The sequence below is a fragment of the Trachurus trachurus genome (genome assembly GCF_905171665.1).
Source record: "Trachurus trachurus genome assembly, chromosome: 11".
NCBI classification, from domain to species: domain Eukaryota; kingdom Metazoa; phylum Chordata; class Actinopteri; order Carangiformes; family Carangidae; genus Trachurus; species Trachurus trachurus.
Window position 1 is genome coordinate 11,751,716 of NC_139904.1, and position 23,266 is coordinate 11,774,981.

General features: G+C 44.1%; 1 protein-coding gene across 1 annotated transcript in view; it reads right to left on the reverse strand.

Annotated features, from left to right (window-relative positions):
* Nucleotides 1–18,579, reverse strand: part of gabbr1b (gamma-aminobutyric acid (GABA) B receptor, 1b) — a gene marked incomplete at its 3' end in the record, with an annotated part of 74,930 nt that extends 56,351 nt beyond the window's left edge. The window contains exons 1-6 of the mRNA XM_083982672.1: nucleotides 18,418–18,579; nucleotides 9,864–9,998; nucleotides 6,566–6,736; nucleotides 5,362–5,463; nucleotides 3,028–3,093; nucleotides 2,138–2,329 (exon numbers count right to left, since the gene is read on the reverse strand). Of these exons, the coding sequence (XP_083838798.1) occupies nucleotides 2,138–2,329; nucleotides 3,028–3,093; nucleotides 5,362–5,463; nucleotides 6,566–6,736; nucleotides 9,864–9,998; nucleotides 18,418–18,543 (792 nt within the window). The 5' untranslated portion in view covers nucleotides 18,544–18,579. The remainder of the gene's footprint in view (nucleotides 1–2,137; nucleotides 2,330–3,027; nucleotides 3,094–5,361; nucleotides 5,464–6,565; nucleotides 6,737–9,863; nucleotides 9,999–18,417) is intronic.
* Nucleotides 18,580–23,266: the final 4,687 nt, after the last annotated feature.

Below are 23,266 nucleotides of genomic sequence, written 5' to 3' on the forward strand. Positions count from 1 at the left end.
ATTGACATTTGGGAATCAATCCATACACCTTAAATCTCAGAAATGACAGCTTTGACCATGTGTCTTATTGAGCTTTGCCATGTGGTTGGAGTTCCTAATGTTAGTTGTGTTGCTGCTTCACCTCGACTGCAATTGAAACGCACGTACATAATTTCATTCTTGATTCATTCAAGCATGAGAGGTGCTGTATGCAACATCGTGTACAAAAGGATGTAACTTTTGTACACGAGGCTCCAGGTCTGTGATAGTAAACCTCCATCATCCTCTGCGGCTGATGAAATCCAATTATGGAGTGTGGAGGTTTCTACATTTCTACATCTTTTCTCATGTTCTCTTCATCCGGACTACAACGCAGCCCCAGATTATTTATTTCTTCTTTGTTGGTTTATTTATGAATGTGAAACGTGCTCTCTGGCTGGCTGGATTTTCCGTTTGGGCTGTCGTACAAACATGGCGGCGCAAGATGGCAACAAAGCAAGACCCTTGCTACTGTATATGTATATATATAAAATAATAATTCTAAGGCTACGAAAACCAAACAAATTTTCTGTTATAGCGATTATACACTTATACAGATATATTCATGGGTAGTATATTCAGATTTTGCCAATAAACCTTGCCAATTATTACACACTGGACCTTTAAGTCTCTGATTTAGTAGCTGGAAAAGGAGCAATGTGAATGCAGCTTCATTTAGCATATTCTCTTTGCCCAAAGCAATTTTCTTTTTCCATACCACAAATCACCAACTCTACAATGAGAGGTCGTCTCACTCCAATGACTGAGCTCCACTTCATGTCAGAACGAAGACTAACATGTATAAAATGGATCATTTCAGTGGTCATCTCACTGTGTTCAGGCCAGCCTGATTCAGGCCGAGCCGACACGGAGAGGAGGATGAAAAGAAGAGGCAGCGACGACCTGTTTTTCCTCAGATGATGCCTGTGCCGCTGTCACTTCAACAAACTTTGATCAATAGAGTGCTCCCCTGTTCACTGGCACACAACCTTCAGACAGCAGGTCTGAATGCTAATAAAAGTCTGTCCTCTGTGTGTCACGCGATGTTAGTGTCTGCACCGGTGTAGCAGTGTCCTGGAAGCACAGAAAGCAGCTGTGCAGGAAACCACCGAGCTGCTCCACCGTGTACGAAACAACAGCTACTGCAGCAAAAACTAGTTAAAATGAGTGTTTATACACACTAGCTTGTCATTAATGACCTTCAAATATACAGTATATATATAAAAATATATATATATATATAAAATATAACAATAATTGTGAGATGTGCACAAGTTAATGTCAGAACTTCCTTTAAATCACTTAATTTTAATTGAAAAATATAATAATAATAATAATAATAATAATAATAATAATAATAATAATAATAATAATAAGTAATAATTTTTACTTGCTCTTCTTTTTAATGTCACCTCATTTTTGTCTTATTTTGTTACATTATTATTTTATTGTTACATTCTTATGTACTCTTTGTTTTATGTTTTTATGTGTATGTTGTGGAGTGTCTTGATCTGTTTTTTGTGCTTGTTGTCTTGGAGAGGCCGAAGACAAATTTCCACTATGGTGGACAATAAAGTCCTTCTAATCTATGTTTTTTATATGGTTGTTATGTTGTTACTAAATTGCTGGTATGTTGTTGTTATATTATTATTATGTTGTCTCCTTAGCCTCGTGCCTGTTTTAGTTTTTTCATTGTTGTCCTTTGTAAACATTGCTTCATAATAAATAAAAAGAAGATTAAAAAAACTATAAATGAAGTATCAAATAATACACTTCCAATATCTTAGAACAAGACAGAATACTGCAGCACAGTAAAACTTCTTTCAATGTAATGTTTGAAACAAAGTGGATCCAGGGATAATATGTTATAACTGTTCTTAGAAACACAGAGACACTTACTTGACATGATATATGCTATATGATTTTAAGTGTAGATCTGTAACCACGGAGGAGCCACGCCGCAATACAGATAATCCTGATGCAGCAGTGCTTTTTTGAAATGAGCACAAAGCTGTTTTGCTGCTTCAGCGAGTATAAAAACTTCAGTACTGCATTCATCATAAATTCCCAGCAGCCTCTGCAGGCGGAGGAGCACCCTTTAAAGTAACATCTGTCTTACCAGGTTGGAGGCTCCTCGCACCGTCTCCGGGTTGAGCATGACGATCTCGGTGGTCACGTGACCCTCCACAGCCTCCGTCATCTGCTCCACGGTGCAGTTAATGGACGGGTCCTTGATCTTAAACCAGTTGTCCGCGTACCAACCGATGAGGAACCACACGTACTTTTTGCCGTACAGCTTCTCCTTGTAGACCTGCGAAGGGATGAAGAGGATGTTTCCTTCAGACAATCTTCAGACAACCCAGATGAAGCACAGTGCAAATCGTGCAAGATTTCCACTCGCGACTGTCATATGGCAATGCAGTGCTGCGCGGAGCCCCCCTGTAACTCTAAAAAGGCACGAATGAGTCTGAAACTTCTCCCAACCCTTAGTCGACATGAGGGTGAGTAGAAAATGAGTGAAATTTGAATTTTGGGTGAACTATTGCTGAATAAAGCTCTGTCGGAGATCAGAGCTTCAGCAGCCAGGACCTGCTCAAATGTACAATATCACGGTCCTATGACACCTTAAATGTGGTTTTCTACAGTAAAGCAGCGAGCTTTTCAGCCTGAACATACATGGCAAACCGTCAAACACGGACGTTAACAAGAATTTTGCTTTTCAAAAGTTTGAAAAAGATGAAAAATGACTTCAATTTTTCTTTTGTCTTTGTAGTTTCTGAACTGGTTTGGGAACAGTATCATGCACAACACATGTTTGGTAATATAATTACAGAGAAATGATTTACTGTAACTTTGTTGTCTGTGATGGAAAAATCACGGCAAAAACAGGCCAACAAACAAATAATTGGATGATAAAAAAAAAAGAAAGTGTCTTTATCTATGAAAAACAGCCATGCCTTTGATACTTTAAATCCATGCCAAATCCATCATAAATGACATATACATTACCTCACAGAAGACCTTCCTGGCCTCCGTCTCGTAGAAAAGGCCAACAATAATTCGGGCATCTTGGCGCTTGGAGGTGGAAAAGAAAAGGAAAGAGTCACACAGGGGGGGTGGTGATGTAAAAGGCCCTGCAGCGTGGATAAAGGAGCAGCGGAGCCAACTCTCCTCCCAGCTCTGTACCACACAGTGGTAGACTTCCTCTCCACTCAGTTACATTCACGCTGTTACCATGGTTTCTTCTGCAATGGCCAATTAATCTTGCACACCAAAACTAGGCCGACAAGCTGGGCAAGGTCATTGCAAAGTGCGTACGAGTGTGTGCCAGGAAGGAAGCACATCAGGCTGACACAGGTGGAGGAAGGGAAGTAGGTGCAGGGCTGAGACTGAGATCCCTGTGCATTCATCAAACACTATGCACAGACGTTTGCAGCTGAACTCAGGGCACAAGCATAGAATAAAAGCCAAAAAACTACAACAACAACAACAAAAGGGCACCTTAGCATAGAGCTTTGCCCAGAGCAGTTCACTTGTGTGTCTTATCTTTCCCACTCACTGCGTGTTGTTGTGATGCCGTTGGAGGCTGTTCAGAAACTAAACACTGCTGTGGTGGTTTCACGCTTCAACTTTTCTTTAAAGCAATGGGATATTGGAAAAGCCTAGTTTAGCAAAACATCTACAGCATTGCTCTGTCCAGAGTCCAACTCTCAAACTCATTGATTATTATCCCTTTATAAAATCTAAACAGGTGAATTAAAAATCACTCCCTGTACAGTTGTCATGAAGGAGGAGCTGTTAAGATGTTTATCTCTGCTGTAGTTGGACATTTTAACCTTTTATGGTGCCTTTTATTGGAGGTATTGTCCAGATTTGAATGAGACTGTCCAACAAAATATGTTCAATTATATTTTTGTCATCATTTTTGTAACTACATGTTATTAGAGGATGAAGTGCAGGCTACATGCTCATTGATTATCACCTCAGGTCTTGTTGTCACACTGAGCCTGAGGTATCTTGCTGAGATCAAAATTAAACCCTGTGCATACATACTGATCATGGCGCTGGACAGATGGACACACTGCTGCTCATTAAGTGCAACCTTCCCCTAGTAAAAACAAGGTTTAAAAAAAAAAAAGTTCTCTATTTCTTCCAGAGCCAGTTTAAGCTGCTTTGGCTCTGCTTTTATGCTAAGCTATTAGGCTAACCACATTTAGACTGAAACAAAGGGAATAACATTTCCTGAAATGTTATAGCTACCAAACGGACACCCTCAACCAGTGATGTTGTGTCGGCTAACTCTCTGACAGCAACCAGAAACAGCCTGCACTGTAAATGAAGATGGACATCCACAGGCCTCTGAGGAGCGGCGCCGAAGCTCAGAGTGAGCTGTCAGCCGTCACCATGCAGGTGCCTGCATCCACTCCTGTTAGCAGCACAACCGAACATCTGGTGGCTCTAGCTTCAAGGCTTTACCAAGGCTAAATCATATGCTGGCTAATTAGCTAGTTGACGAACTAAGCTAACGAGCCATGGTGATTGCAGACACAGATACCTGCTAATTAGTGCTAACAAAAAACAACACTAGGGTTTCACACACCTCAAAAAGCAAAATACTCTGTCAGGTAAACAACCAAAAACAAGTAAACAATTGATGTTTAATAAAAAATTATCCAATTTGTTTTAAAAAAAATTTAAAAAAAAAAATCTAATTATCCAGTTTTCTAAATATAAAAAATGTGTGCCTGTCCAACAAATTTAAAAATATGTTCAATGATATATACACATATATATGTTACCATTTTAGGAACTGCATGTTATTAAAGTGTGGGTTATGTTAGCGCTGTAGCCTATAGTCCTTCAGGAGTGGAAAGGTGAAAGGTAAAAGTAAGTTTGTGTCAATAAAGCTAACAGAGTTAAAAAGAAATATATGTCTTTGTTGCAGGGAGTACTGCAGTGCCAAAATAGCTATCACCAGAGCTGCCAATGCCGGGAGAGAACATGCTAATTCAAGTGCTCCTTTGCTGTTTTTCTAACAGAGCCACACGGTGTGTTTCAGCACTGTGTGCTCTGACAACTGGGTTTGCACATTTATCCAACTTTGAGTGGGCAGATGTGACAAAGAAGCTCAAAATCAAACAAACTCTCTCCCCCACACCCTGCAGGTTTGTGCTTTCACCAGTGCGAACCTCACACATGCAGTACATACACACTGGTGGTGAGCTACAGAGACGCATTGTCTTGCTGAATGACTCCACATGGAGTCTGACAACAGTCCGCTGGCCAGACAAAGCCCCGACTGGCTGCTCCACGTGAGGAGAGGATGCTGGGATATGACGGTACCTTGAGGTTTTTGACGGCCACAGCGGGGTCAGTGAGGAAGCTCTGACGAACGCTGATTTCAATCCCGGCCTCTTTCACCCTCTCCTCCAGATCATCCAGAGTCTGTATAAAACACACAAACACACACACACACACACACACAAACAAACACACACACACAGTCAAAATGAGCAATGGGCACAGAAGATGAGAAAACAAGAGAGACAGCAAGCAAAACAGGGGTGAGCAGAGATAATGGAATGGTGGGTCACGAAAAGAAATTCGAAGAACAGTAAACAACAATTGAAGCAGGAGCATGGAAGTGAGGGGGAATATGAGTTGGTGGTTTAGACAGATGATAGTGGGTGTGTGGGTGATGATAACAACAAACAGATAAAACAGCAGGTGACAAGAGAGAGGGAGAGAGAAACCAAGTGAGGGGAAGTGGATGTAACAGAAGATGGGGGAGATAAGTGAGAGAGACGTAGGAAATGAGGAGAGACACATTTCTTCACCGTCTTTGTCTCTAAATGAAACAACAGCCTTCTCAGTTTCTACCTAAAGAAAACAAATGTTCAATTCTATGTTGTTTTCAGTGACATTAATTTGAGCTGAGGTGATGGAAATCAGTCACAACAAGATACTTAGGAACATTATACTGCTGCCTGAGAACCAAACACACCACATCCATCAGTGTTTCCATTGCTAATTCATCGCATACACTAAACGTGACAAATAGCTGTTAGCTAACTAGCGACATAGTTACAACCTGAGACTGCAACAATTTCTCTAAATATCCTCCAGGTAAGATGGACACAATCTCTGTGAGGTCAACAACAGTTTTCTTTGAGCTGCTCCATCGTTGCCATCTTGGCATTGCTTGATTCCGCCCAAAACTCCCAACTGTTGGCTACTTTGCCCAAAAAAATGGGCAAAGTAGCCAAGACTTCAGCACATGGCCAGCCAGCCACCTGTTACTCAAAGAGGCAACTACCTCAATTACCTAAACCCTGAATTATACATTTAAGACATAATTAAGAAGTTTACTGTCTTCAAGACAAACTGTATGATTATGATTGATTTTTGTGGTTTTGAATTAATTTTCCCACTTCTGAAACACAAAATTCAAAAAGTAAAATAATCTTGACAACATCTGGTTGGTTGGTTGGTTGGTTGGACATCGCTGCATTGTGAATTTCAAGACTTGACTTGACACATGACTCACCGACGTAAAGACTTCTGTTGTTTGCTGAATGGTGGCAATCTTGGTCCATTTCCACTTCTGGAAGAGCTGCACCCGGGTGGGGTTGTGCAGAGTGGCAGACGGGTGGGTGCGGAAGAAAGTGGGGAAACGCTGGCGGTTGGACAGAGCCGGAGAACTGGAGCCATACGACAACTAAACACAGGAGACAGAGACACACACATTAAAGATAGCTCCATCCTGAACTGACGAAATCAAGAACACATTGACAAATGGACACAGAGGTGCACTTTATTAGGAACACCTGTACCTGTAAACCTGCTTGTTCATGCAGTTATCCAATCACAGGGACCCCACTCCCTTGTCCCCAGACCTAGATCCAGTGTAACATGTTGATGAGTATGAATGTGCAGATGACAAATATTGTATGTATTCTGTAAACTGTGTGCTATGTCTTCTGTTGATTGTTTGTTCAGTTGGTTGGTTGGTTGATTGGTTAGTTGATTGGTCCATTGTTCAATTGGTTGATTGGTTGTTCAGTTAGTTGATTGGTTGATTGTCCAGTTGGTTGGTTGATTGGTTGGTTGTTCAGTTAGTTTATTAGTTGATTTGTTCAGTTTTTTGGTTGGTTGGTTGGTTGGTTGGTTGGTTGGTTGGTTGGTTGGTTGGTTGGTTGGTTGGTTGGTTGTTCAGTTAGTTTATTGGTTGATTGTTCAGTTTGTTTGTTGGTAGGTTGGTTGGTTGTCCAGTTCATTGCTTGGTTGGTTAACTGTTCAGTTGGTTGGTTGGTTGGTTGTCCAGTTCATTGGTTTGTTGGTTCCAAAAAAATCGTCTGAACTTGGATGTCTGATCTCTGAAGAAATGCTACTGTTGGTCCATTGACGCCTTATCTGAGCTTATCTGAATCAGCTGAGCTCAACATAACTCCTGTCTTACAGTCTGCGATCCAGTCAACACCTGCTCCTGATCTCCAGGCATTAGCCATCTCTATCTCCATCCTGCCCCTGGGCTTTCTTGCCTGAGGTCTTCGGCTTCAGTTGCCGCTGCCGCCCAGCCTGAGGTCTCACCATCCTCTGAGCCTTTCTTCCTCTTTGTGTTACTAAGTCTGTGAACTGCAGAGGCTCTGCCTTCTGTCAGTATCTGGTATGTCACGTAGGTTGGCATATGGATGGTAGGGGCATGTGTCTCTACCAAGACTTGAGTGAACTTGTTAGCACTGTTTGGAGTGAAGTCATTAGATCATTCTCATGTGCCCTGCCAGAGGTTACGTCTCTAAACATCACATCATTTGCTTATCGCCAGACACAGAGGGAGTGACAGTGGATCTGTTTAAAAGAGCCTTTCTATCTTCCCCTTGCATTATCATGTTTCTGTTGGATATAATCACAGCTGCCAGTCAGTTACCATGTTTGACAAATCACATTATGTACATCAAGGAGTTAGTCCACTGCCAGAGCAGAGAAACCAGAGAAGAGACTGAAGACATGCTAGAAAAGTATGGTGCATTCAAACTACCTAACCACCTAAAATTTGCACTTTAGAAATCACTACTGGTATGTGAGAAGACATGCTGTATGTGGCGGAGAAGATTGGCCATAAAGGTCTGAAGTTCAACTTCATCTCTTGTGTCTTATTGGACATCCGGCAGTGTGTTTGAAGTCTGTAATCAGCTACAGCTTATAACTGCTGAGGGCTACATCAGCCAAACGTTCAGCCGGGTGAGAGCTGGCTGAGGCTAAACCACAATTTTCAGGATCAGTGTAATGTCAGTTTTCAGTGTGCAGACGTCAAACAAAGGTGAAAATGCTGTATTTCAGATGACTCAGTCCTCTGTTGCCTGAACTGCAGCACACATAGCTTCACATGTTGGCATAGCAACAGGTTTGGTAATTTGTGGATATCATGCCATCAGGAGCCTCTCCAACACCACAGAGTCAGTAATTGGTGGTAAACTAACCAGCCAGCCAACCTTTCTACCATGTGTTGCTGTTATGTAAAAACATGAACAGGTTGTTTTTAATAAAATGTGTCACATCTCCACATGGAAAAAAACACATTGATTCAGTTCAGGGGCCACCGCTCTTTGGGGTCCCAGTCTCTCAGACCATGAAGGCTGGACCACAATGAGACAGTCTGACAGTTACCTTCATAGCAACCATGACAACATTTTTTTCACAATAACTTTTAAGGTTTTAAGGTTTTAAGGTTTCTGTTACTGAGTTGAAATCCAGTGCTAACATGTCACGGGACAGTACAATCCTCTAGCTCTCTGTCCATGTTATTTGCTACTAGGGGTGTAACGGTACACATGTCACGGTTCGATACGTACCTCGGTTCGGGGGTCACGGTTCGGTACGGGTTCGGTAAATCAGACACTTAACAAAAACCATCTTCTGTTGTAAAAGTAAAAAATAAATAGAATAAAAAAGTGCATTAGGAGTGTTATAATACCATTCATTAATTCTAGATGAAAAAAACTTGCACTTGGCAACTGGCAACTATTATTAAAAAAAACAAGAAACTAACATCAATGTTGGTTTCAATTTAGGCTAGATGCCACTTGCTGGCAGCTTTTAGGCTCATTGCCGCCACCTAGATTGGAGTGAGGACTCAACTTTTTTTTTTTTATATATATTCACTTAGACGTATTCGTCATGTGACTGTGTGCACCGAACCGTGACCCGCGTACCGTGACGGCACGGGAAGAACACAAACATCGTTACACCTCTATTTGCTACCATATTGTTTTCAGCACAGGCCTGCAGTGAATCATAGGATAGTTTGGGTGGAGCCTTGGTGGCCCAGGAAAAGAACACGTTTGAAATGTCTCAGCAGAGGCACACCGATGTGGCACCTGAACTAGGACGCAGCTACTGAATGTAAATATGTTTGTATCTTCAGTAAATGAAAACCTCAACCAGCACATTTAATAAAAAAGCAGAACATTTAAATTATGATTTTGAATAGTGGACCTTGTTGCTGTGGGACGGGGCTGCCTCTCAGAGCAGCAGTAATCCTGCAGTATCTTTGTCTTTAACGTTTCATTCTACTTCACCGTCTTCCAGTGCAGATTGTCGACTGTCTATACCTCTGGTGTGAGGCGTAACTTCTTTTCTGTTTTCACACAACTGCACCCACAGATGGGCAACAGAAGCCTTTCAGTATCTGGAGCATTTCATTGTCTTGTTGTGGTTCATACGTCCCACTGCTTCTGCTGCTTTGTTCTCTCATCTAAATACACCACTTAAAGTTGCTGTCATTACAGGTTAGTTGAAATGCAGCAGCTGTGAGAGAGAGAGAGAGAGTAGACGGCGGCTCTTACCACGATGAGGTTCCACATCCGAGCAGCCTCGGCCACCAGCGTGGACACAGAGCTGCAGCCCGGCATCAGCACGATTTTAATGGGCTCCGTGTACAGGAGGTCGTACAGCAGCTTGGTGGCCTCACCGGGATCACACTGTGGACGCAGAGAACAGGAGTGTCAGAAACACAACGGGCCTGACAGAGCATGACTTGAAACATGGGCTTAATGACAAGGACCCAGTGTCCACGGGGACGCGGCGCATTCAGGGTCTCCACAATGAAAATACATTTCAAATGACACATTGAGTCGGTTTAAATGCAGTCAAATCAATGACAATGGAGAACGTGTCCAGCATATAAACAAACAAATATATATGTGTGTATACAAATATGCATGTTTACGCTTTTATTGAAGACATAAATACAAAAGCTTGTTAAATATGTATATATATACATTATTCAGTTATCTACCGGTATATAAATGTAAAAATCAAATATATATGATTTTTAGACATATATTTTGTATAAATAATTCATATATGATACCTTATTATCAATTTATAGAATTGTTAAGGCGTTGTTTATGGCAACCTCATTGATATTTGTTGATATTAAACCATGAATACTGATCTGAAAGATTATACTGTATGTACAAGCATAAAGGTCATAAATGACATATTGATAATAAATAGTACATGAAAACATCATGTAAATATTTTGATATATGCATGTACATGTGCAAATTATACATAACCAGAGGATGTATGTGTGCTAATAATACAGTATATCCTCATAAGTGAATATAGTAACATCAGGATATATAGGCTTACGTCATTTTTCACCTCTGCATCTTTTGAATTACCATGAAAAATGACACAACACAGGTGGAAACTGGTGCGGCTTCTGCATTACACCTTAAACCGTGTGTATTGTTGCGTGTCTTTGTGGTGCAAACACTTAGGACAGGTGTCTAAAGCGCCGCCTGGCTGGTACACAAGACACAGTATGTCCCCTGTACACTGAAGTACACGTGCTCCATATGAACACACAGAGAGAACCGAGACAGAGCTGGCAGCCGGTGGGTGGGGGTGGGTGGGTGGGTGGAGGGGAGGGGGGGGGCAAGGTGAGGCACGTTCCAAGGTCACCTCCGCCTCGGTCCTGATAGGCTCGTACGGGGAGGCAGACACAGCGTTCATCTGTGTCATGCTGGGGAAACATTTACCCACCAGTCAGGCCCCATTATCCCTGATGTGTCCCGAGCTTTCCATTCAGAGGCAATAGTCAATGACAAATCAATAAGCCATTTAAATGATAATGGAGGAGGCGTGGTGACCATTAATCATCAGAGGAGGTGGATGATTGTTTTGTTTGTCATCATGTGATTAACATGTGTCATTCCTACGCACGGAGCTGTCGCTGTCTCACACACACACACACACACACACACACACACACACACACACACACACACACACACACACACACACACACACACACACACACAATCTGAGCTGAGGGTATTGAGGTTTGTTCCTCGAAGGCAACATGCCGCACATTTTCCCACCTCTTTCCATGATTTCAGCTCAGAGCTTCAGCTGTCAGTCACCTGACGGCTTTGAACAGCTCCCCCCACTCCACACATGCTAATTGGCCCCCAAAATCGACCAATCAGAGCTTAGAGGGTAGATATAAGAAAGAGGTCACCCTCATCCTTTGCAGCGAACCAAACGGCCACATGCGGTATAAATCCACATATACACACATGTAATGCTCTGCGTGAGTATTTGAGCCCTGCACAACATGAATCGGGGGCAGCAGCAGCTGAGCAGCTGAGTGTCACAAAGATCAGCACATACATGAACACGCAGCTGAGCCCAAAGCTTAAAGGGATAGTTCAACATTTTGGCAAATCGCCCATTGCCATAATCGCTATAGTCATAGCAGTAGGTTTGTTACCTTTATTTGTCGGTGCAAGCTATTTTTTAGAACGGTGGAGCAGAGCGGTGAGCTGCTCAGAGCTATGCTACGGAGGCTAATGGGATTTCTTGGTTTCCCTCATCAAAGTTATCAAATACACAATCCAACAACTCCAAAACGCTCTCGTGGACAAGTTGTGACCTGCACATTCACCACGCTATGAGATAATAACAGAACGTTACCAGACAGAGTTGTTTTTGAGATAAATTCATGCAAAACCGCTGATGTACGTTCCCGTCAGGGCCAGTTTTTCGGCAAGCAGTCTCTGCATTTACCTCTAAAACAACTCTGACTCATAACGTTCTGTTATTATCTCATAGTGTGGTGAATGTGCAGGTCACAACTTGTCCACGAGACCTTTTTGGAGTTGTTGGATTGTGTATTTGATGAGTTTGATTAGGGAAACCAAGAAATCCCATTAGCCTCCGTAGCCTCCACTTGCGTCTCTGCTCCGCCGTTCTAAAAATAGCTTGCACCGACAATTAAAGGAAACGAACCTACTGCTATGACTATAGAGATTATGGAAATGGACCAATTTGCCAAAATGTTGAACTATCCCTTTAAATTAAACTGAATATTTGCCAAAATATCAGTGTATATTCCTGTAGCATGCATCTACTCTCATCCTCTCGTCCATCCGTCACTGAAGTTATTTTACCGCAATAAAAATGGTGAATCACTGTCACTGATCATGTCGTCACATTTCTGTTCACCTGCTCCTCAGTTTGTCCAACAGTAAGTGAAGGCATCATGATTCCTCTGAAACAACTCTGTTCATTATTTATTTATGCTGTTTGTTAGCTTGTAACTGTCAGCGGCTGACGCAGTGTTAGCAGTCATGTTAATCCTAAATCACACTGACAGGTTACAGGTTTATTTAGCCCCGCCCACCCAGTCCACACAAAGTGTCAGGACTGGTTCTTTAGGTTTATGATGTAAGAAAAACTGGCCGTCTGAATCTGTGTTCATGAGATGATCACTGGGGGTTACTGCAGGTCAAGGTGGAAACACTGATTATTTCACTCATCATATGTCTTGTCATCGTAAAACATCATATAAACACTTGAGAAACATGGTCGGTACACGGGAGATGCTTGATGTTTGTGTGTTTCTGTTTGATTCAATGTCGCTGGTCACTAAAATCACAATTTATTGTTTAGTGTCAACAGCCCAGCTCTTGGAAAATGTGTCATGTGCATCAACATTTGATTGAAGCAGAGTAACTTTGTGACGCACTACAGAGGCTTACACATATCTACACAAAAAGTTGTTTTATTGTAGCTTTCTTCTTTAGTTTACACAAAAATGAAGAGAATTCATTGGATCCACTTTTTTTTCTTAGGTGCAGCAGGTATCATGGCTTTTTACGCTGCACAGGAAAAGAGAAGGCACCAAAGTTTCACTCATAATTCACAGGGGAATGAGGGGAAGTGCTGCTCACAGCCTGGAATATTAAAAAAAAATCATTTTCAGTGCTGGGATTAATTACGGAGAGAATTTCACATCAAATTATGAACCTCTCAGTTTGAATGGTCTTTTTAAAGGGGCTGGCTGAGTCTGGGCCGGCTCTGAAGGCCAGAAACCACTTAGGTTAAAACCAGAAAATGTTTAAAATGGGCAGGACTTAATTTCTTGCTGCAGTGTTTGCCAACAGCAGCAGCTGGCAGGATGTAAACCCCTGAAGCTGTTCCCTAGCAACCGGCTCCTAAAAGTGGTCCACATCCTGTCTGCGGGGATGAACTCCTGTCCTGTGGATTAGATAGAGACCCCCCACCCCACCCACCTCCTTTCCTACAGTGCTCCCACCTGCCCCTCTCCGGTCCTGCATCAGGAGGACTTGTTTTGTAAAGTGGAGGCACAGTAATCCAGAGCTGCATTCCTCACAGCTGACTCATTGATTAACCCCGGCACTCTGGGGAAATCACCAACATATTCAAATGAGATGCTGCAGCAGGTCTGTCTGCACCCCCTCCCCACCCCTCCCCACCCACCACCACCCTCAGCCCGCCATGAACCTTTTGGGACCTAAAGGACCCGGACAGGACAGACATCTAATCTTCATCTTGAGAGTCCGTTCTGCTCCGCTCACCACCCCGGATGGATGACGCAGGTTCGTCGCAGCGGGGCAGGTGTAACAGAGTTAAAAGATCATTTGATTCCACTTGCCATAAAAACTCACCACACAACACAAAAACTTGTTTTTCCTATGGTAATTAAATGCATCACCCCTGTGGATTAGGGTCGTGCACCCCGGGGGGTAGCAGCAGTCAGACTTTGCTATTTCCCTGGTAGGTGCACAAGCTACGAGCTCCGCTATTGTTTCATATTAATTACTTTAATTTCAATACTAAGAGGTGGTTTAAGTTGTATTTCTTAAGCATATAGCTCCCGAACGGTCGAGCACGTCCTTTTTCATAAAAAGTTGACGGTGTTTTTCTCTTATTTCTGTTTACAAAATGGCTAGGGTTACACGTGTTAGCTAACCTGCACTTTCTTTTCATTTTACATTTTTCAGCCGTGTATGTGTGTGTGTGTGTGAGAGAAGAAGAACTGGACTGACTGTAAATGTTGATTCCTCTACCAGGTCAGTCTCTGTGTGCATAATAAACGGCGAGATTGCCAACGGTGAAGGTCTGCCTCGTATGTTAAAACTACACAACGCAAGGATGAGTACCAAAACCGCTACACAGGCAGGCAGCCGGCGCTCGGCTCGGCTCGGCTGTGATCAGCAGGAGAGCCATCAGAGGATGTTGGGTGTGATGTGCAGCTGGGCCTGGCAGAGCGGCAGAGCGGCAGAGCGGCGGCGTGGAGCGGAGTGGCGGCCTGTGATCGATGAGACTTCTTACATTTGGCCGACCGTGCAGCTCTCTTCACTCGAAATCACCGAGCCGTCCATCTGCTCCCGTTTGTTGCAGTGATACGGGGCCGCGTGATCTCGCCTTCTTCTCGGAGCCAAAATCTGTGTTTGTTTGAACTGCAGTTGTCTTGGTTACTGTTGTCATGCCAACCTCTACAACCCACCACCCCCACCCCTCACCCCCCCCCACCTCTTCTTATCTCCACCCTCTCCAGGCTTTTTGAAGTGAGGATCCAATGCAGAGCGGCACGAGCCAATGAGAGTGATGCTTTTCAAAAACACCAGCCTGTCACCGCGCTTTTAACTGTCTGTGCATGTGTGTCTGTGCGTGTGTGTGTGTGTGTGTGTGTGTGCATGTGTGTGTGTGGAGGCAGAGTGAGAGAGTAATGCAGCTCAAACCGACCGGCACGTCTTTACTAAAGCAGTTTAACGTGACTGATGATGACACCTGAGATGCTTCAACATATCTCCGTCTCACAGATGTGTACGAACAGAAACTGGGGCTTATATGTTTGGTGTTTTGTGTTTTCTTTTCTCTCCAATGAGCGGTTCAAAGCTATTAATAAAGCTTAAACATCTATTTGACTAATTGCAGGTGAGGAGCAACATACACAAGCACTGAGCAAAAAAACGCTGTAATCCCCGATGTGTATTATTATTTCTAATCATGCGGCGCAACATGTAATCAAGCCCCAAACCCTGAATCACGTCAAACACTCGGAGGTAAAGCAGCTTTGTGTGAGGATGTGTGTCAGCAGCAGCAGCTCGTAGCCATGTACAGGTGTTTACCATGCTCAGCCTCGGCCTGTTAACGGCTCCTCCTCTTTGTCATGACTCAACGTCTGCCGCTGCCTCCAAAGCAGCTCACATTATCAAAGAACTGATTTCCAGACTTGTGTAATAGCTACACAACATAATTGGCTGTTGAGTGATTCCTATAGGCATCCAGACTAGAGTCGGTGTCGGTGTCACTGATACAGGCAGCGAGATAACGGCTGCTGTAACAGTTAACTGTTCCCTTTAGCCTCACTGATGGATGCATTTATCATCATCGAGTCATGTTTTAAGATTTACTTTTTACACCTTGGTGGTTTTTTTTGGCAAATTGGCCCATTGCCATAATCCCTATAGTCATAGCAGTAGGTTCGTTACCTTTAATTGTCGGTGCAAGCTATTTTTAGAACGGCGGAGCAGAGCCGTGAGCTGCTCAGAGTTACGCTACTGAGGCTAATGGGATTTCTTGGTTTCCCTCATCAAACTCATCAAATACACAATCCAACAACTCCAAAACGCTCTCGTGGACAAGTTGTGACCTGCACATTCACCACATTCTGAGATATGTTAGGGGCTCACTGAGTTGGTCGAGTCTTTAACAGATTCTTGAAGACAAAGAGGGGACATCCTGCTATGAGTGACAGCTGTTTTGAAGCCTCAAATTGTCATTGCCATCCTGTTTTTTGGGGGGATTTTTTGACGCATGTCCTCAAGGTCGGACCTACGCCTGCAAACGGATCACATCAGGTTCCTGGTGGTACCGTGTGAAGATGCTGCTAAAACTGTTCGCTTTTACAGCTCAACGTAACTGTTAAAGTAAAGCTGATTACACACATGTGAGTAGCTTGTGATGTTTCTGTAGCTGAAGTTAGCATTTTTAAGCTAAGGTGTAAAAAGTATCTTTAAATTGGTTCTGCAGAACCTGAACAGACTTCAAAACAACTCCTGCTTCAATGGTTACGGAGTATTAGAGCCATGCTTCAGGAACAAGAGTCAACATATATGATGACAATAAAGAGTTAATTTAAGGTTCTGGAAATATCAGAAGCTTTATAAGTAAGAGTGTGAAACATCCTGTGGAGATCAACTGTAGCTCAGGTTGCACAAATAAGTAGATCTTCATCAGGATATTGAAAAGATTGTTCAAGACATTAAGTCTGGAGCAGCTGCCAGAAGCAGCTTTATTACATTTCCTCTCTACATTTTAAATTTCTAAATCCTCTTTATATTATTATCATCAACATTATCATTCATTCTTGTAACTTCAGGTTGAGTTTCATTTTTTCTTCAGTTTGGCCCTAATTCTCTTAATATACTTCTGAGTAATGTAAAAATCCATCTTTGAGTCGTGTTCACATTTGTAGTTAGATCATTATGGTCTGTATCGGGCACAGAAAACCAGTGATAGTCACTTTAAGAAGATCAGAAACAAGTTGCAGAGAAACAAGTCAGCCTCTGCTGCGTGGAGAGTTTCACTCCTCCTGACCACCGCAGACCCCCGGGGAGCCCGATCTTACACACCGTCTCTGGAAGCCGTCCAGTTTTTACTGAACAACAAAGTTACAGTTCGTACCGAAACTCATGGCCAACGCGGTCTGGATTTGAATTCATCTTCACTTCCTGTACAAGTCAAAAGGTTTCAGAGCACCTCCACTTCTCCTCGCGTTCACAGCAAAATAACAACTGGAGATCTTAATCTTCTTTTTGGATTAAATAGAATTTCAGGTCTGAAGCCTGTGCTGGTTCTAGTGCTCTGATGTTGTGGCTTATTATTTTTTGCCATAAGATAAAGCCGTGAGCAACCAGCCTGTCTCTGTTCCCGGATTGTCTCTGTCCATCTCGACAGCAGGATTCAGCCCTGCTACGTCGTCGTTTTACTTCCACTGCTGCAGGAAAGATTAACTTCACCTGTTTCCTATCACATCTACAGGAGGATTAAGTTTCTGGGGAGATGAATTGTTTTCTGGACCGGAACAGCTGAATTGTAAGAAGAAAAGAAAAAGTGGAAACTTGAGGGAAAACTTTAGATTGGTGGAGTTTTGTGAAGGTTTTGGGGGATTTTGTCCGATAGCGAGCAGCAAATTAAACACAAACCTTCAACAGACGAGACACATGACAGAAAGCCTGCACCCCCTGTGGTTTGGGTGGGAGGTGACACCTCCTTCAGTTCAGGGCAGCAGCATGTATCATGGTTTCGAAAAACACAACAACAGTCATGCTTTTTGTTTCTGACTAAACACGCAGCAGATGTTTCTGTGCATGAAGCCTTTACACTGCAGCGCAGACTGTGGGACTGTGTTCATTGTGTTGCCATCTGAGCATGTACAGGCTGCGTAGCTGCTGCTCGTATGCAAACACACACACATGCACACATGCAGGTAAACAATTTTCCCCAGGGTTGCACAGAGAGGACCAACAACTATGTGTGCTTTCATTACACAAATCAAAGTGTCGTGATTAGTTTCTCTGTTCCTGTTGTTGTTTAATCACTTACTAGTTGATCATGAATTGATCGTTCTTGACAGATGCTGAATGTTTATGTCTTTTTTGGGACAATAATGTGTAGATACAGGAGTCTTGCACTTTGTAATCAGCTTCAGGTTGGTGGTGATACCGTGTTAATGAAGGCTTTTAATCATTCAGAGTCATGAGCTGGTGAGCAGCCGCTCCTTTCTAAATAATGAATAAGTACATTAAATGTATTATCATGCAATCCATGCTTTCACCTCACCTGCACATGCATTTGTCGGAGAGCACAAACATGACGCTAATGAATGCCTGAATGCTGCCACAGTCTCCAGGGAAACTGTGTCGACCTCTGTGGTGTTGTTGGTGAAGAGTTGAACTGTTGTGACAAATGAAACCAGCTCTGGGGTCTCAACAACACATGGGGGACGAGGTAAAAAATAATAAAAACAACAAGGACGTGAGTCTCAGTTTAGTTTAGTTCAGTTCAGTTACTCACCATACTGTCGTAGTGGATCAGCTCCAGCTCGTAGTCCGGCAGGATGTCGGTCCTTTTGTTCACCAGGTCCAGGGCCATCTGAGCGGAGGGGAGGCAGGCTTGTCCGCCGGGCCAGCCGCCACTCATGGGGAAGAGGGCTCCGATGTAGAGCTTCTTCTTGCCTAGAGCGGAGGAGCAGCAGCAGGAGAGGAGCACAGAGAGGGTCAGGGTCAGAGAGTGGCGCAGGAGGAGCGACCTGCGGAGCCGGGCCATGGCGCTGCTGCTGCTGCTGCTGGTGGCCGCCGGAGGCTGCGCGGAGCGGGGGTGAGGTCAGTCTGTTCCTCCGGGGGGGTGGAGGTGGAGGTGGAGGTGGTGGTCGGGGGGGCGGAGGAGGTTTCAGCTCTGAGACTCCACGAGCGTCTCCTCAGTCATTGGGAGCGCAATCACATTAGTGACGAAACACTTTTAAATTTCACTGCTTTCTGTTGCGGGAGAAACATCGGACTCAAATAAATAAACCTGAGCTTCAAAGTGTCTCAGTCAGAAAATCTCAGACTTGTGCGTAAAGAGCATCGGATCGGAGTGGCCGGAGTTGCTGCTTCAAATGAACTTGGACGTTCAATCGCAAAAAAATTGAGGATTAAGTCAGACTTTAACTCTTGGCGCTGTCCAAGGTGCTGAAACTAAACTCGCCCGGGCTGCGTGGTGTGGTCTCCCTCTCTCTCTGTCTCTCTCTCAGACACTAACACCGCCTGCCTACCTTTCCCTCCTCGAACAAAAACATCCACACCGAGCTCACACGCCGGGATCCTCTCGTCGTCTGTTGTATCTGCCCTTCCTCATCTACCTCGGTCGTTAAAAAAAAAAGAAAGAAAGAAAAGACTCGATTTTAAACGCGCACAACGTGTCGTCGCATCGGAGCCGCGTTTTTTCCACCCGGGAAAAGGAGCGAGGGGAGGTCGGACTGACTCCGGGTGGAAGGAGTTTCTGCAGGAATGCGGTTCAGCTCCCAGTCAGGAGCGGAGAGAAGGAGGAGGAGGAAGAAGAAGAAGAAGAAGAGGAGGAGAGGAGGAGACGAGGAGGAGGACGCGGTGCGGAGCGGTGTGTTGTGGTGTGGAGCTCGCAGGTCTGAGGCTGACTACTGCAGCAGCGAGGAGAGGAGGAGGAGGAGGAGGAGGAAGAGAAGGAGGAAGGGGGAGGAGGAGGAGGAGGAGGGATGTTCACTCTCTCCGTTTCACAAACCTCTTTGAATTTGCAATCCCTCAACACCATCCCGCTCATTTATCTCTCCTCCTCCCGCTCATCCGACAGCACCCCCACCACACCATCACCACCACCTCCATCTCCATCCACATACACACGCGCACACTTCTCCACTCGGACAAACACTAATTGCCCGTCAGTGGCTTCACCTTGTGGCCTTTGGTTTTGCTCCCTAAACCATAGAGGAAGCGGCAGCAGCTGCGTTTTTGCCTCATTAGGACCATGATGGAGGCTCAACTCGTCCCCTCCAACTCAGTCATCCATTTAAATTCAATCACACATCCACGCACACACACACACACACAAATGGAGCAGTGCCGTATATCAATATACTACAAGGACCAAGTGCTAAGAATGAGCAGCGGGGGCCCCACTGACCACCCGCACCCCCATGCAGCCTATACCTGTTCCTATGTGTTTACTGAATAAACGCAGTATAGATGGTAGGAAATTAAAGCAGAAGTAAGTGATATATTTGTGTTAATATAAGTCTTAAATAGTTATATCTTCGACAGCAATCACTTACATAGAGTGTTTGGACCGAAACACGGGTCTCTCAGTCACTCTGCTCTGCTCTGAGCCGAGGAGAAAACATTTCTCGTATCCTACAGTTTTTATCCAATGAGGAGAGAGAACGGCATGCAGGGCTGTGTGTGCAGCCAAGGGACGCCGTGAATGTGGTGACGTAGCGACGAGGACTGTTATGGTGCGTTCAAGGCAGCCCGTAACTCGTGTTTTTCCGACCTGTGAAGTCATACCAGTTCGATCTGGTACGAGTTCACGGGTCGGAAGTTACGAGTGGCCGTTATAGTGACTTTCACCGGTAAAACAGGTCGGAAAAACACGAGTGGGTTGCCTGGAACGCTACAAAGTCGTAAGTTGTGACTTGAAGCTGTAATTTACGGTTTCAAAAGCCTGCCTGGAACGCAGCATTAGGCAAAACGACCGGATCGCTTACTTCTGCTTTAAGTTTAAAAAAAAAAACTATTCCAACATGTTCAACCGTCCCGCACATGCAGCACCAAACACCACTGTGGCTCCATAGCTGCAACTTCACCTTTCCGTTTTCATGATGAAAAGTGTGCACCGTCTTCCCCCTGCCTCAGTTTTTGCATCAACAATCTCACTCAGTCTTGTGGCTATAATTAGTCATTGTTCAGTTCGCACAGATGAAAATGAATCGGTTCATGTTCAGAGTTATATTTCTTCTTTAAAAAAAAATAAATTCAACAATGTTCACACATTAGTTTATTTTTGTTGGATTAACAGGCTGCTATGCTTTTTCAACCATACGCTCCATCACCAGCCCAAATTCGCTGCCTCTCCCAAACTAAATTCGTTCTCATACCAGTGAAGAATCAGACATGAGTTATATTTAACACTCAAAAACAACTCAAACAATGTGTCATTCTGCTAAAAGTGAAAAAAACAAGGTGCAGTTACTTTATATTGACACAATATGTATAAAAACATGTTTTTTTCCCATCTGTGTTCACTTGTTGGTTCATAAAACTGCTTCAAACACCCAGATAAACGGTGTCAGCAGTACAGATCTGTAGCCTATACTGCAGCAACATACTATTGATGCCGGGCCGTGTCTATGGAGACAGTGCAGCATTCACAAAACTGTTCATTGAATTCACTCATGCACAACACTGCTAATAGCTAACACTTGTATGAGAGCCACTGAAGTAATAAAGGTATTAAAAACAGATTTGTCCAGTTCCCCATAACACATATATAAATGTTTTTATTTACTGAAATGTGTTTTCATTGTTTTGAAGTGCTATCACGTCGGCTTAATGTTCAGGTTTTTTTATTTCCATTCCTCTGTAAAGCGCTGTGAGTCGTGTCTGAACGCTGCTGTATAAACTTGTTTTGCCGGTGTTAATCCATTTGTAAAATATGTATGTCATTGTGATTTTGTAGGATGTTTCCATGCATGTGTACGTAATGGCACAAACATCTGCTTGTTTTAAATATTCATCCACCCATCCATCCATCCATCCATTCATTCACTGCGCCTCCTCCTTCATCGCCGTCTTCCTCATGAGTCAACACACTGTTTTAATGTAGCAAAGCACATTTCAGGGATGCTATTGAGCCATAATGAATCATGCTCTGGCTCCACACACACACACACACACACACACACACACACACACACACACACACACACACACACACACACACACACACACACACACACACACACACACACACACACACACACACACACACACACACACACACGTTTCTTCATTACTGTGTCTTCCTGTGAGCGGCCATACCTTCCATTTTGTCCCAGTGTGTGTGTATGTGTGTTCGAGTGTGTGTGTTGGGTGTACCTTTAATAATGTATCTGCACAGTGATGGGCTGACACAGATCCCACTCTCTTCCTTCTCATTATTTGCCTCTTTCATTCCTCTCATCTCCAGCAGAGCTTGGTGCCTTTTTCTCTTCTTTCTCTTTCCCTTTCCCTCTCTCTTTCTCTCTCCTCCACCTCCTGCCACTGAAGCCTGATGTCTATCACTTGTGTTTTCCCGCCTCAGCCTCTCTCTACCTGACCGGCTCTCACTTTCCTCGGGTGGGTTGATGTGTATCTCTCTGTGTCTCCTCCCATCTGTTTTGCCATCTCTCCGGGATTATCCGTGCTGCCGAATAGAATAGAGGCGCGTATCGTCCCGTGTCCCCCGAGCTCCGAGCTCATTTCTGTCACCGGCGTCCGCCGCTGTGCTGCTGTCATTTACCGACAGCTCCGTGCACACAACCTGTTAAACCAGCTTCCAGGGTTGTGAAATCGGAGAGGATGACAAGGTGCCGTTTCTGCCCCCCGCTGGGTTCGGGAGTCGGTAAATCTGAAAAGCACTTTCAAGCAGAGCTGATAAGTGATTCCCCAGCTTTTTTAAATAATGGGCTAATTTTGTAAAATGGAGCACTCGTGATGAAGTGGGTAAAAGCAGAGCTGCTGGTGTTCGGTGAATACAATTAGAGCTGGGGATGTTTCACTCTGCTAATCCTGCTCCTTCTTCTTATTCGTCTGTGCTGCAAGAGTCAAGGTCATGTCTGTACTGTAAACTGCACACAGCATGGTGAGAGGAGGGGGCTTGTTCATCTACAGGCGCGGATTAACCCAGTAGGGGGGTCGCTGTGGGCCCAAAACTACGGTGGCCCCAAGAGCTCTGCATACTGAGTTTTAAGGGGAAAAAAACCATGCTGGGGCGTCGTATAGCTCACTGGGTTGAGCAGGCGCCCCATATGCAGAGGCTTCAGCCCTCGGTTCCCCCTGTGGCGGCCCTTTGCTGCATGTCATCCCCCCCTCTCTCTGCCTCCACGTTTCCTGTCTCCCTCAACAACAAGAAAAAAAACATGCAAACAGAAAAAAGACAAACAAACTTGGAAACACAGCAGCTGTGGGCGACCAGGAGGCAGAGCAGGTTGTCCACTAACCAGAAGGTAGGTGGTTTGAAGTGTCCTTGGGAAAACATACTACCCAAAGTGGCGCCCAGTGTATCAGCATTTAGATACAAAGTGCATACCTGTCAACATTCCCAATTCATGCAGGGCTCTCTCTATTTTTAGCCCTTTCTCCTGCCCTGCTCCCAA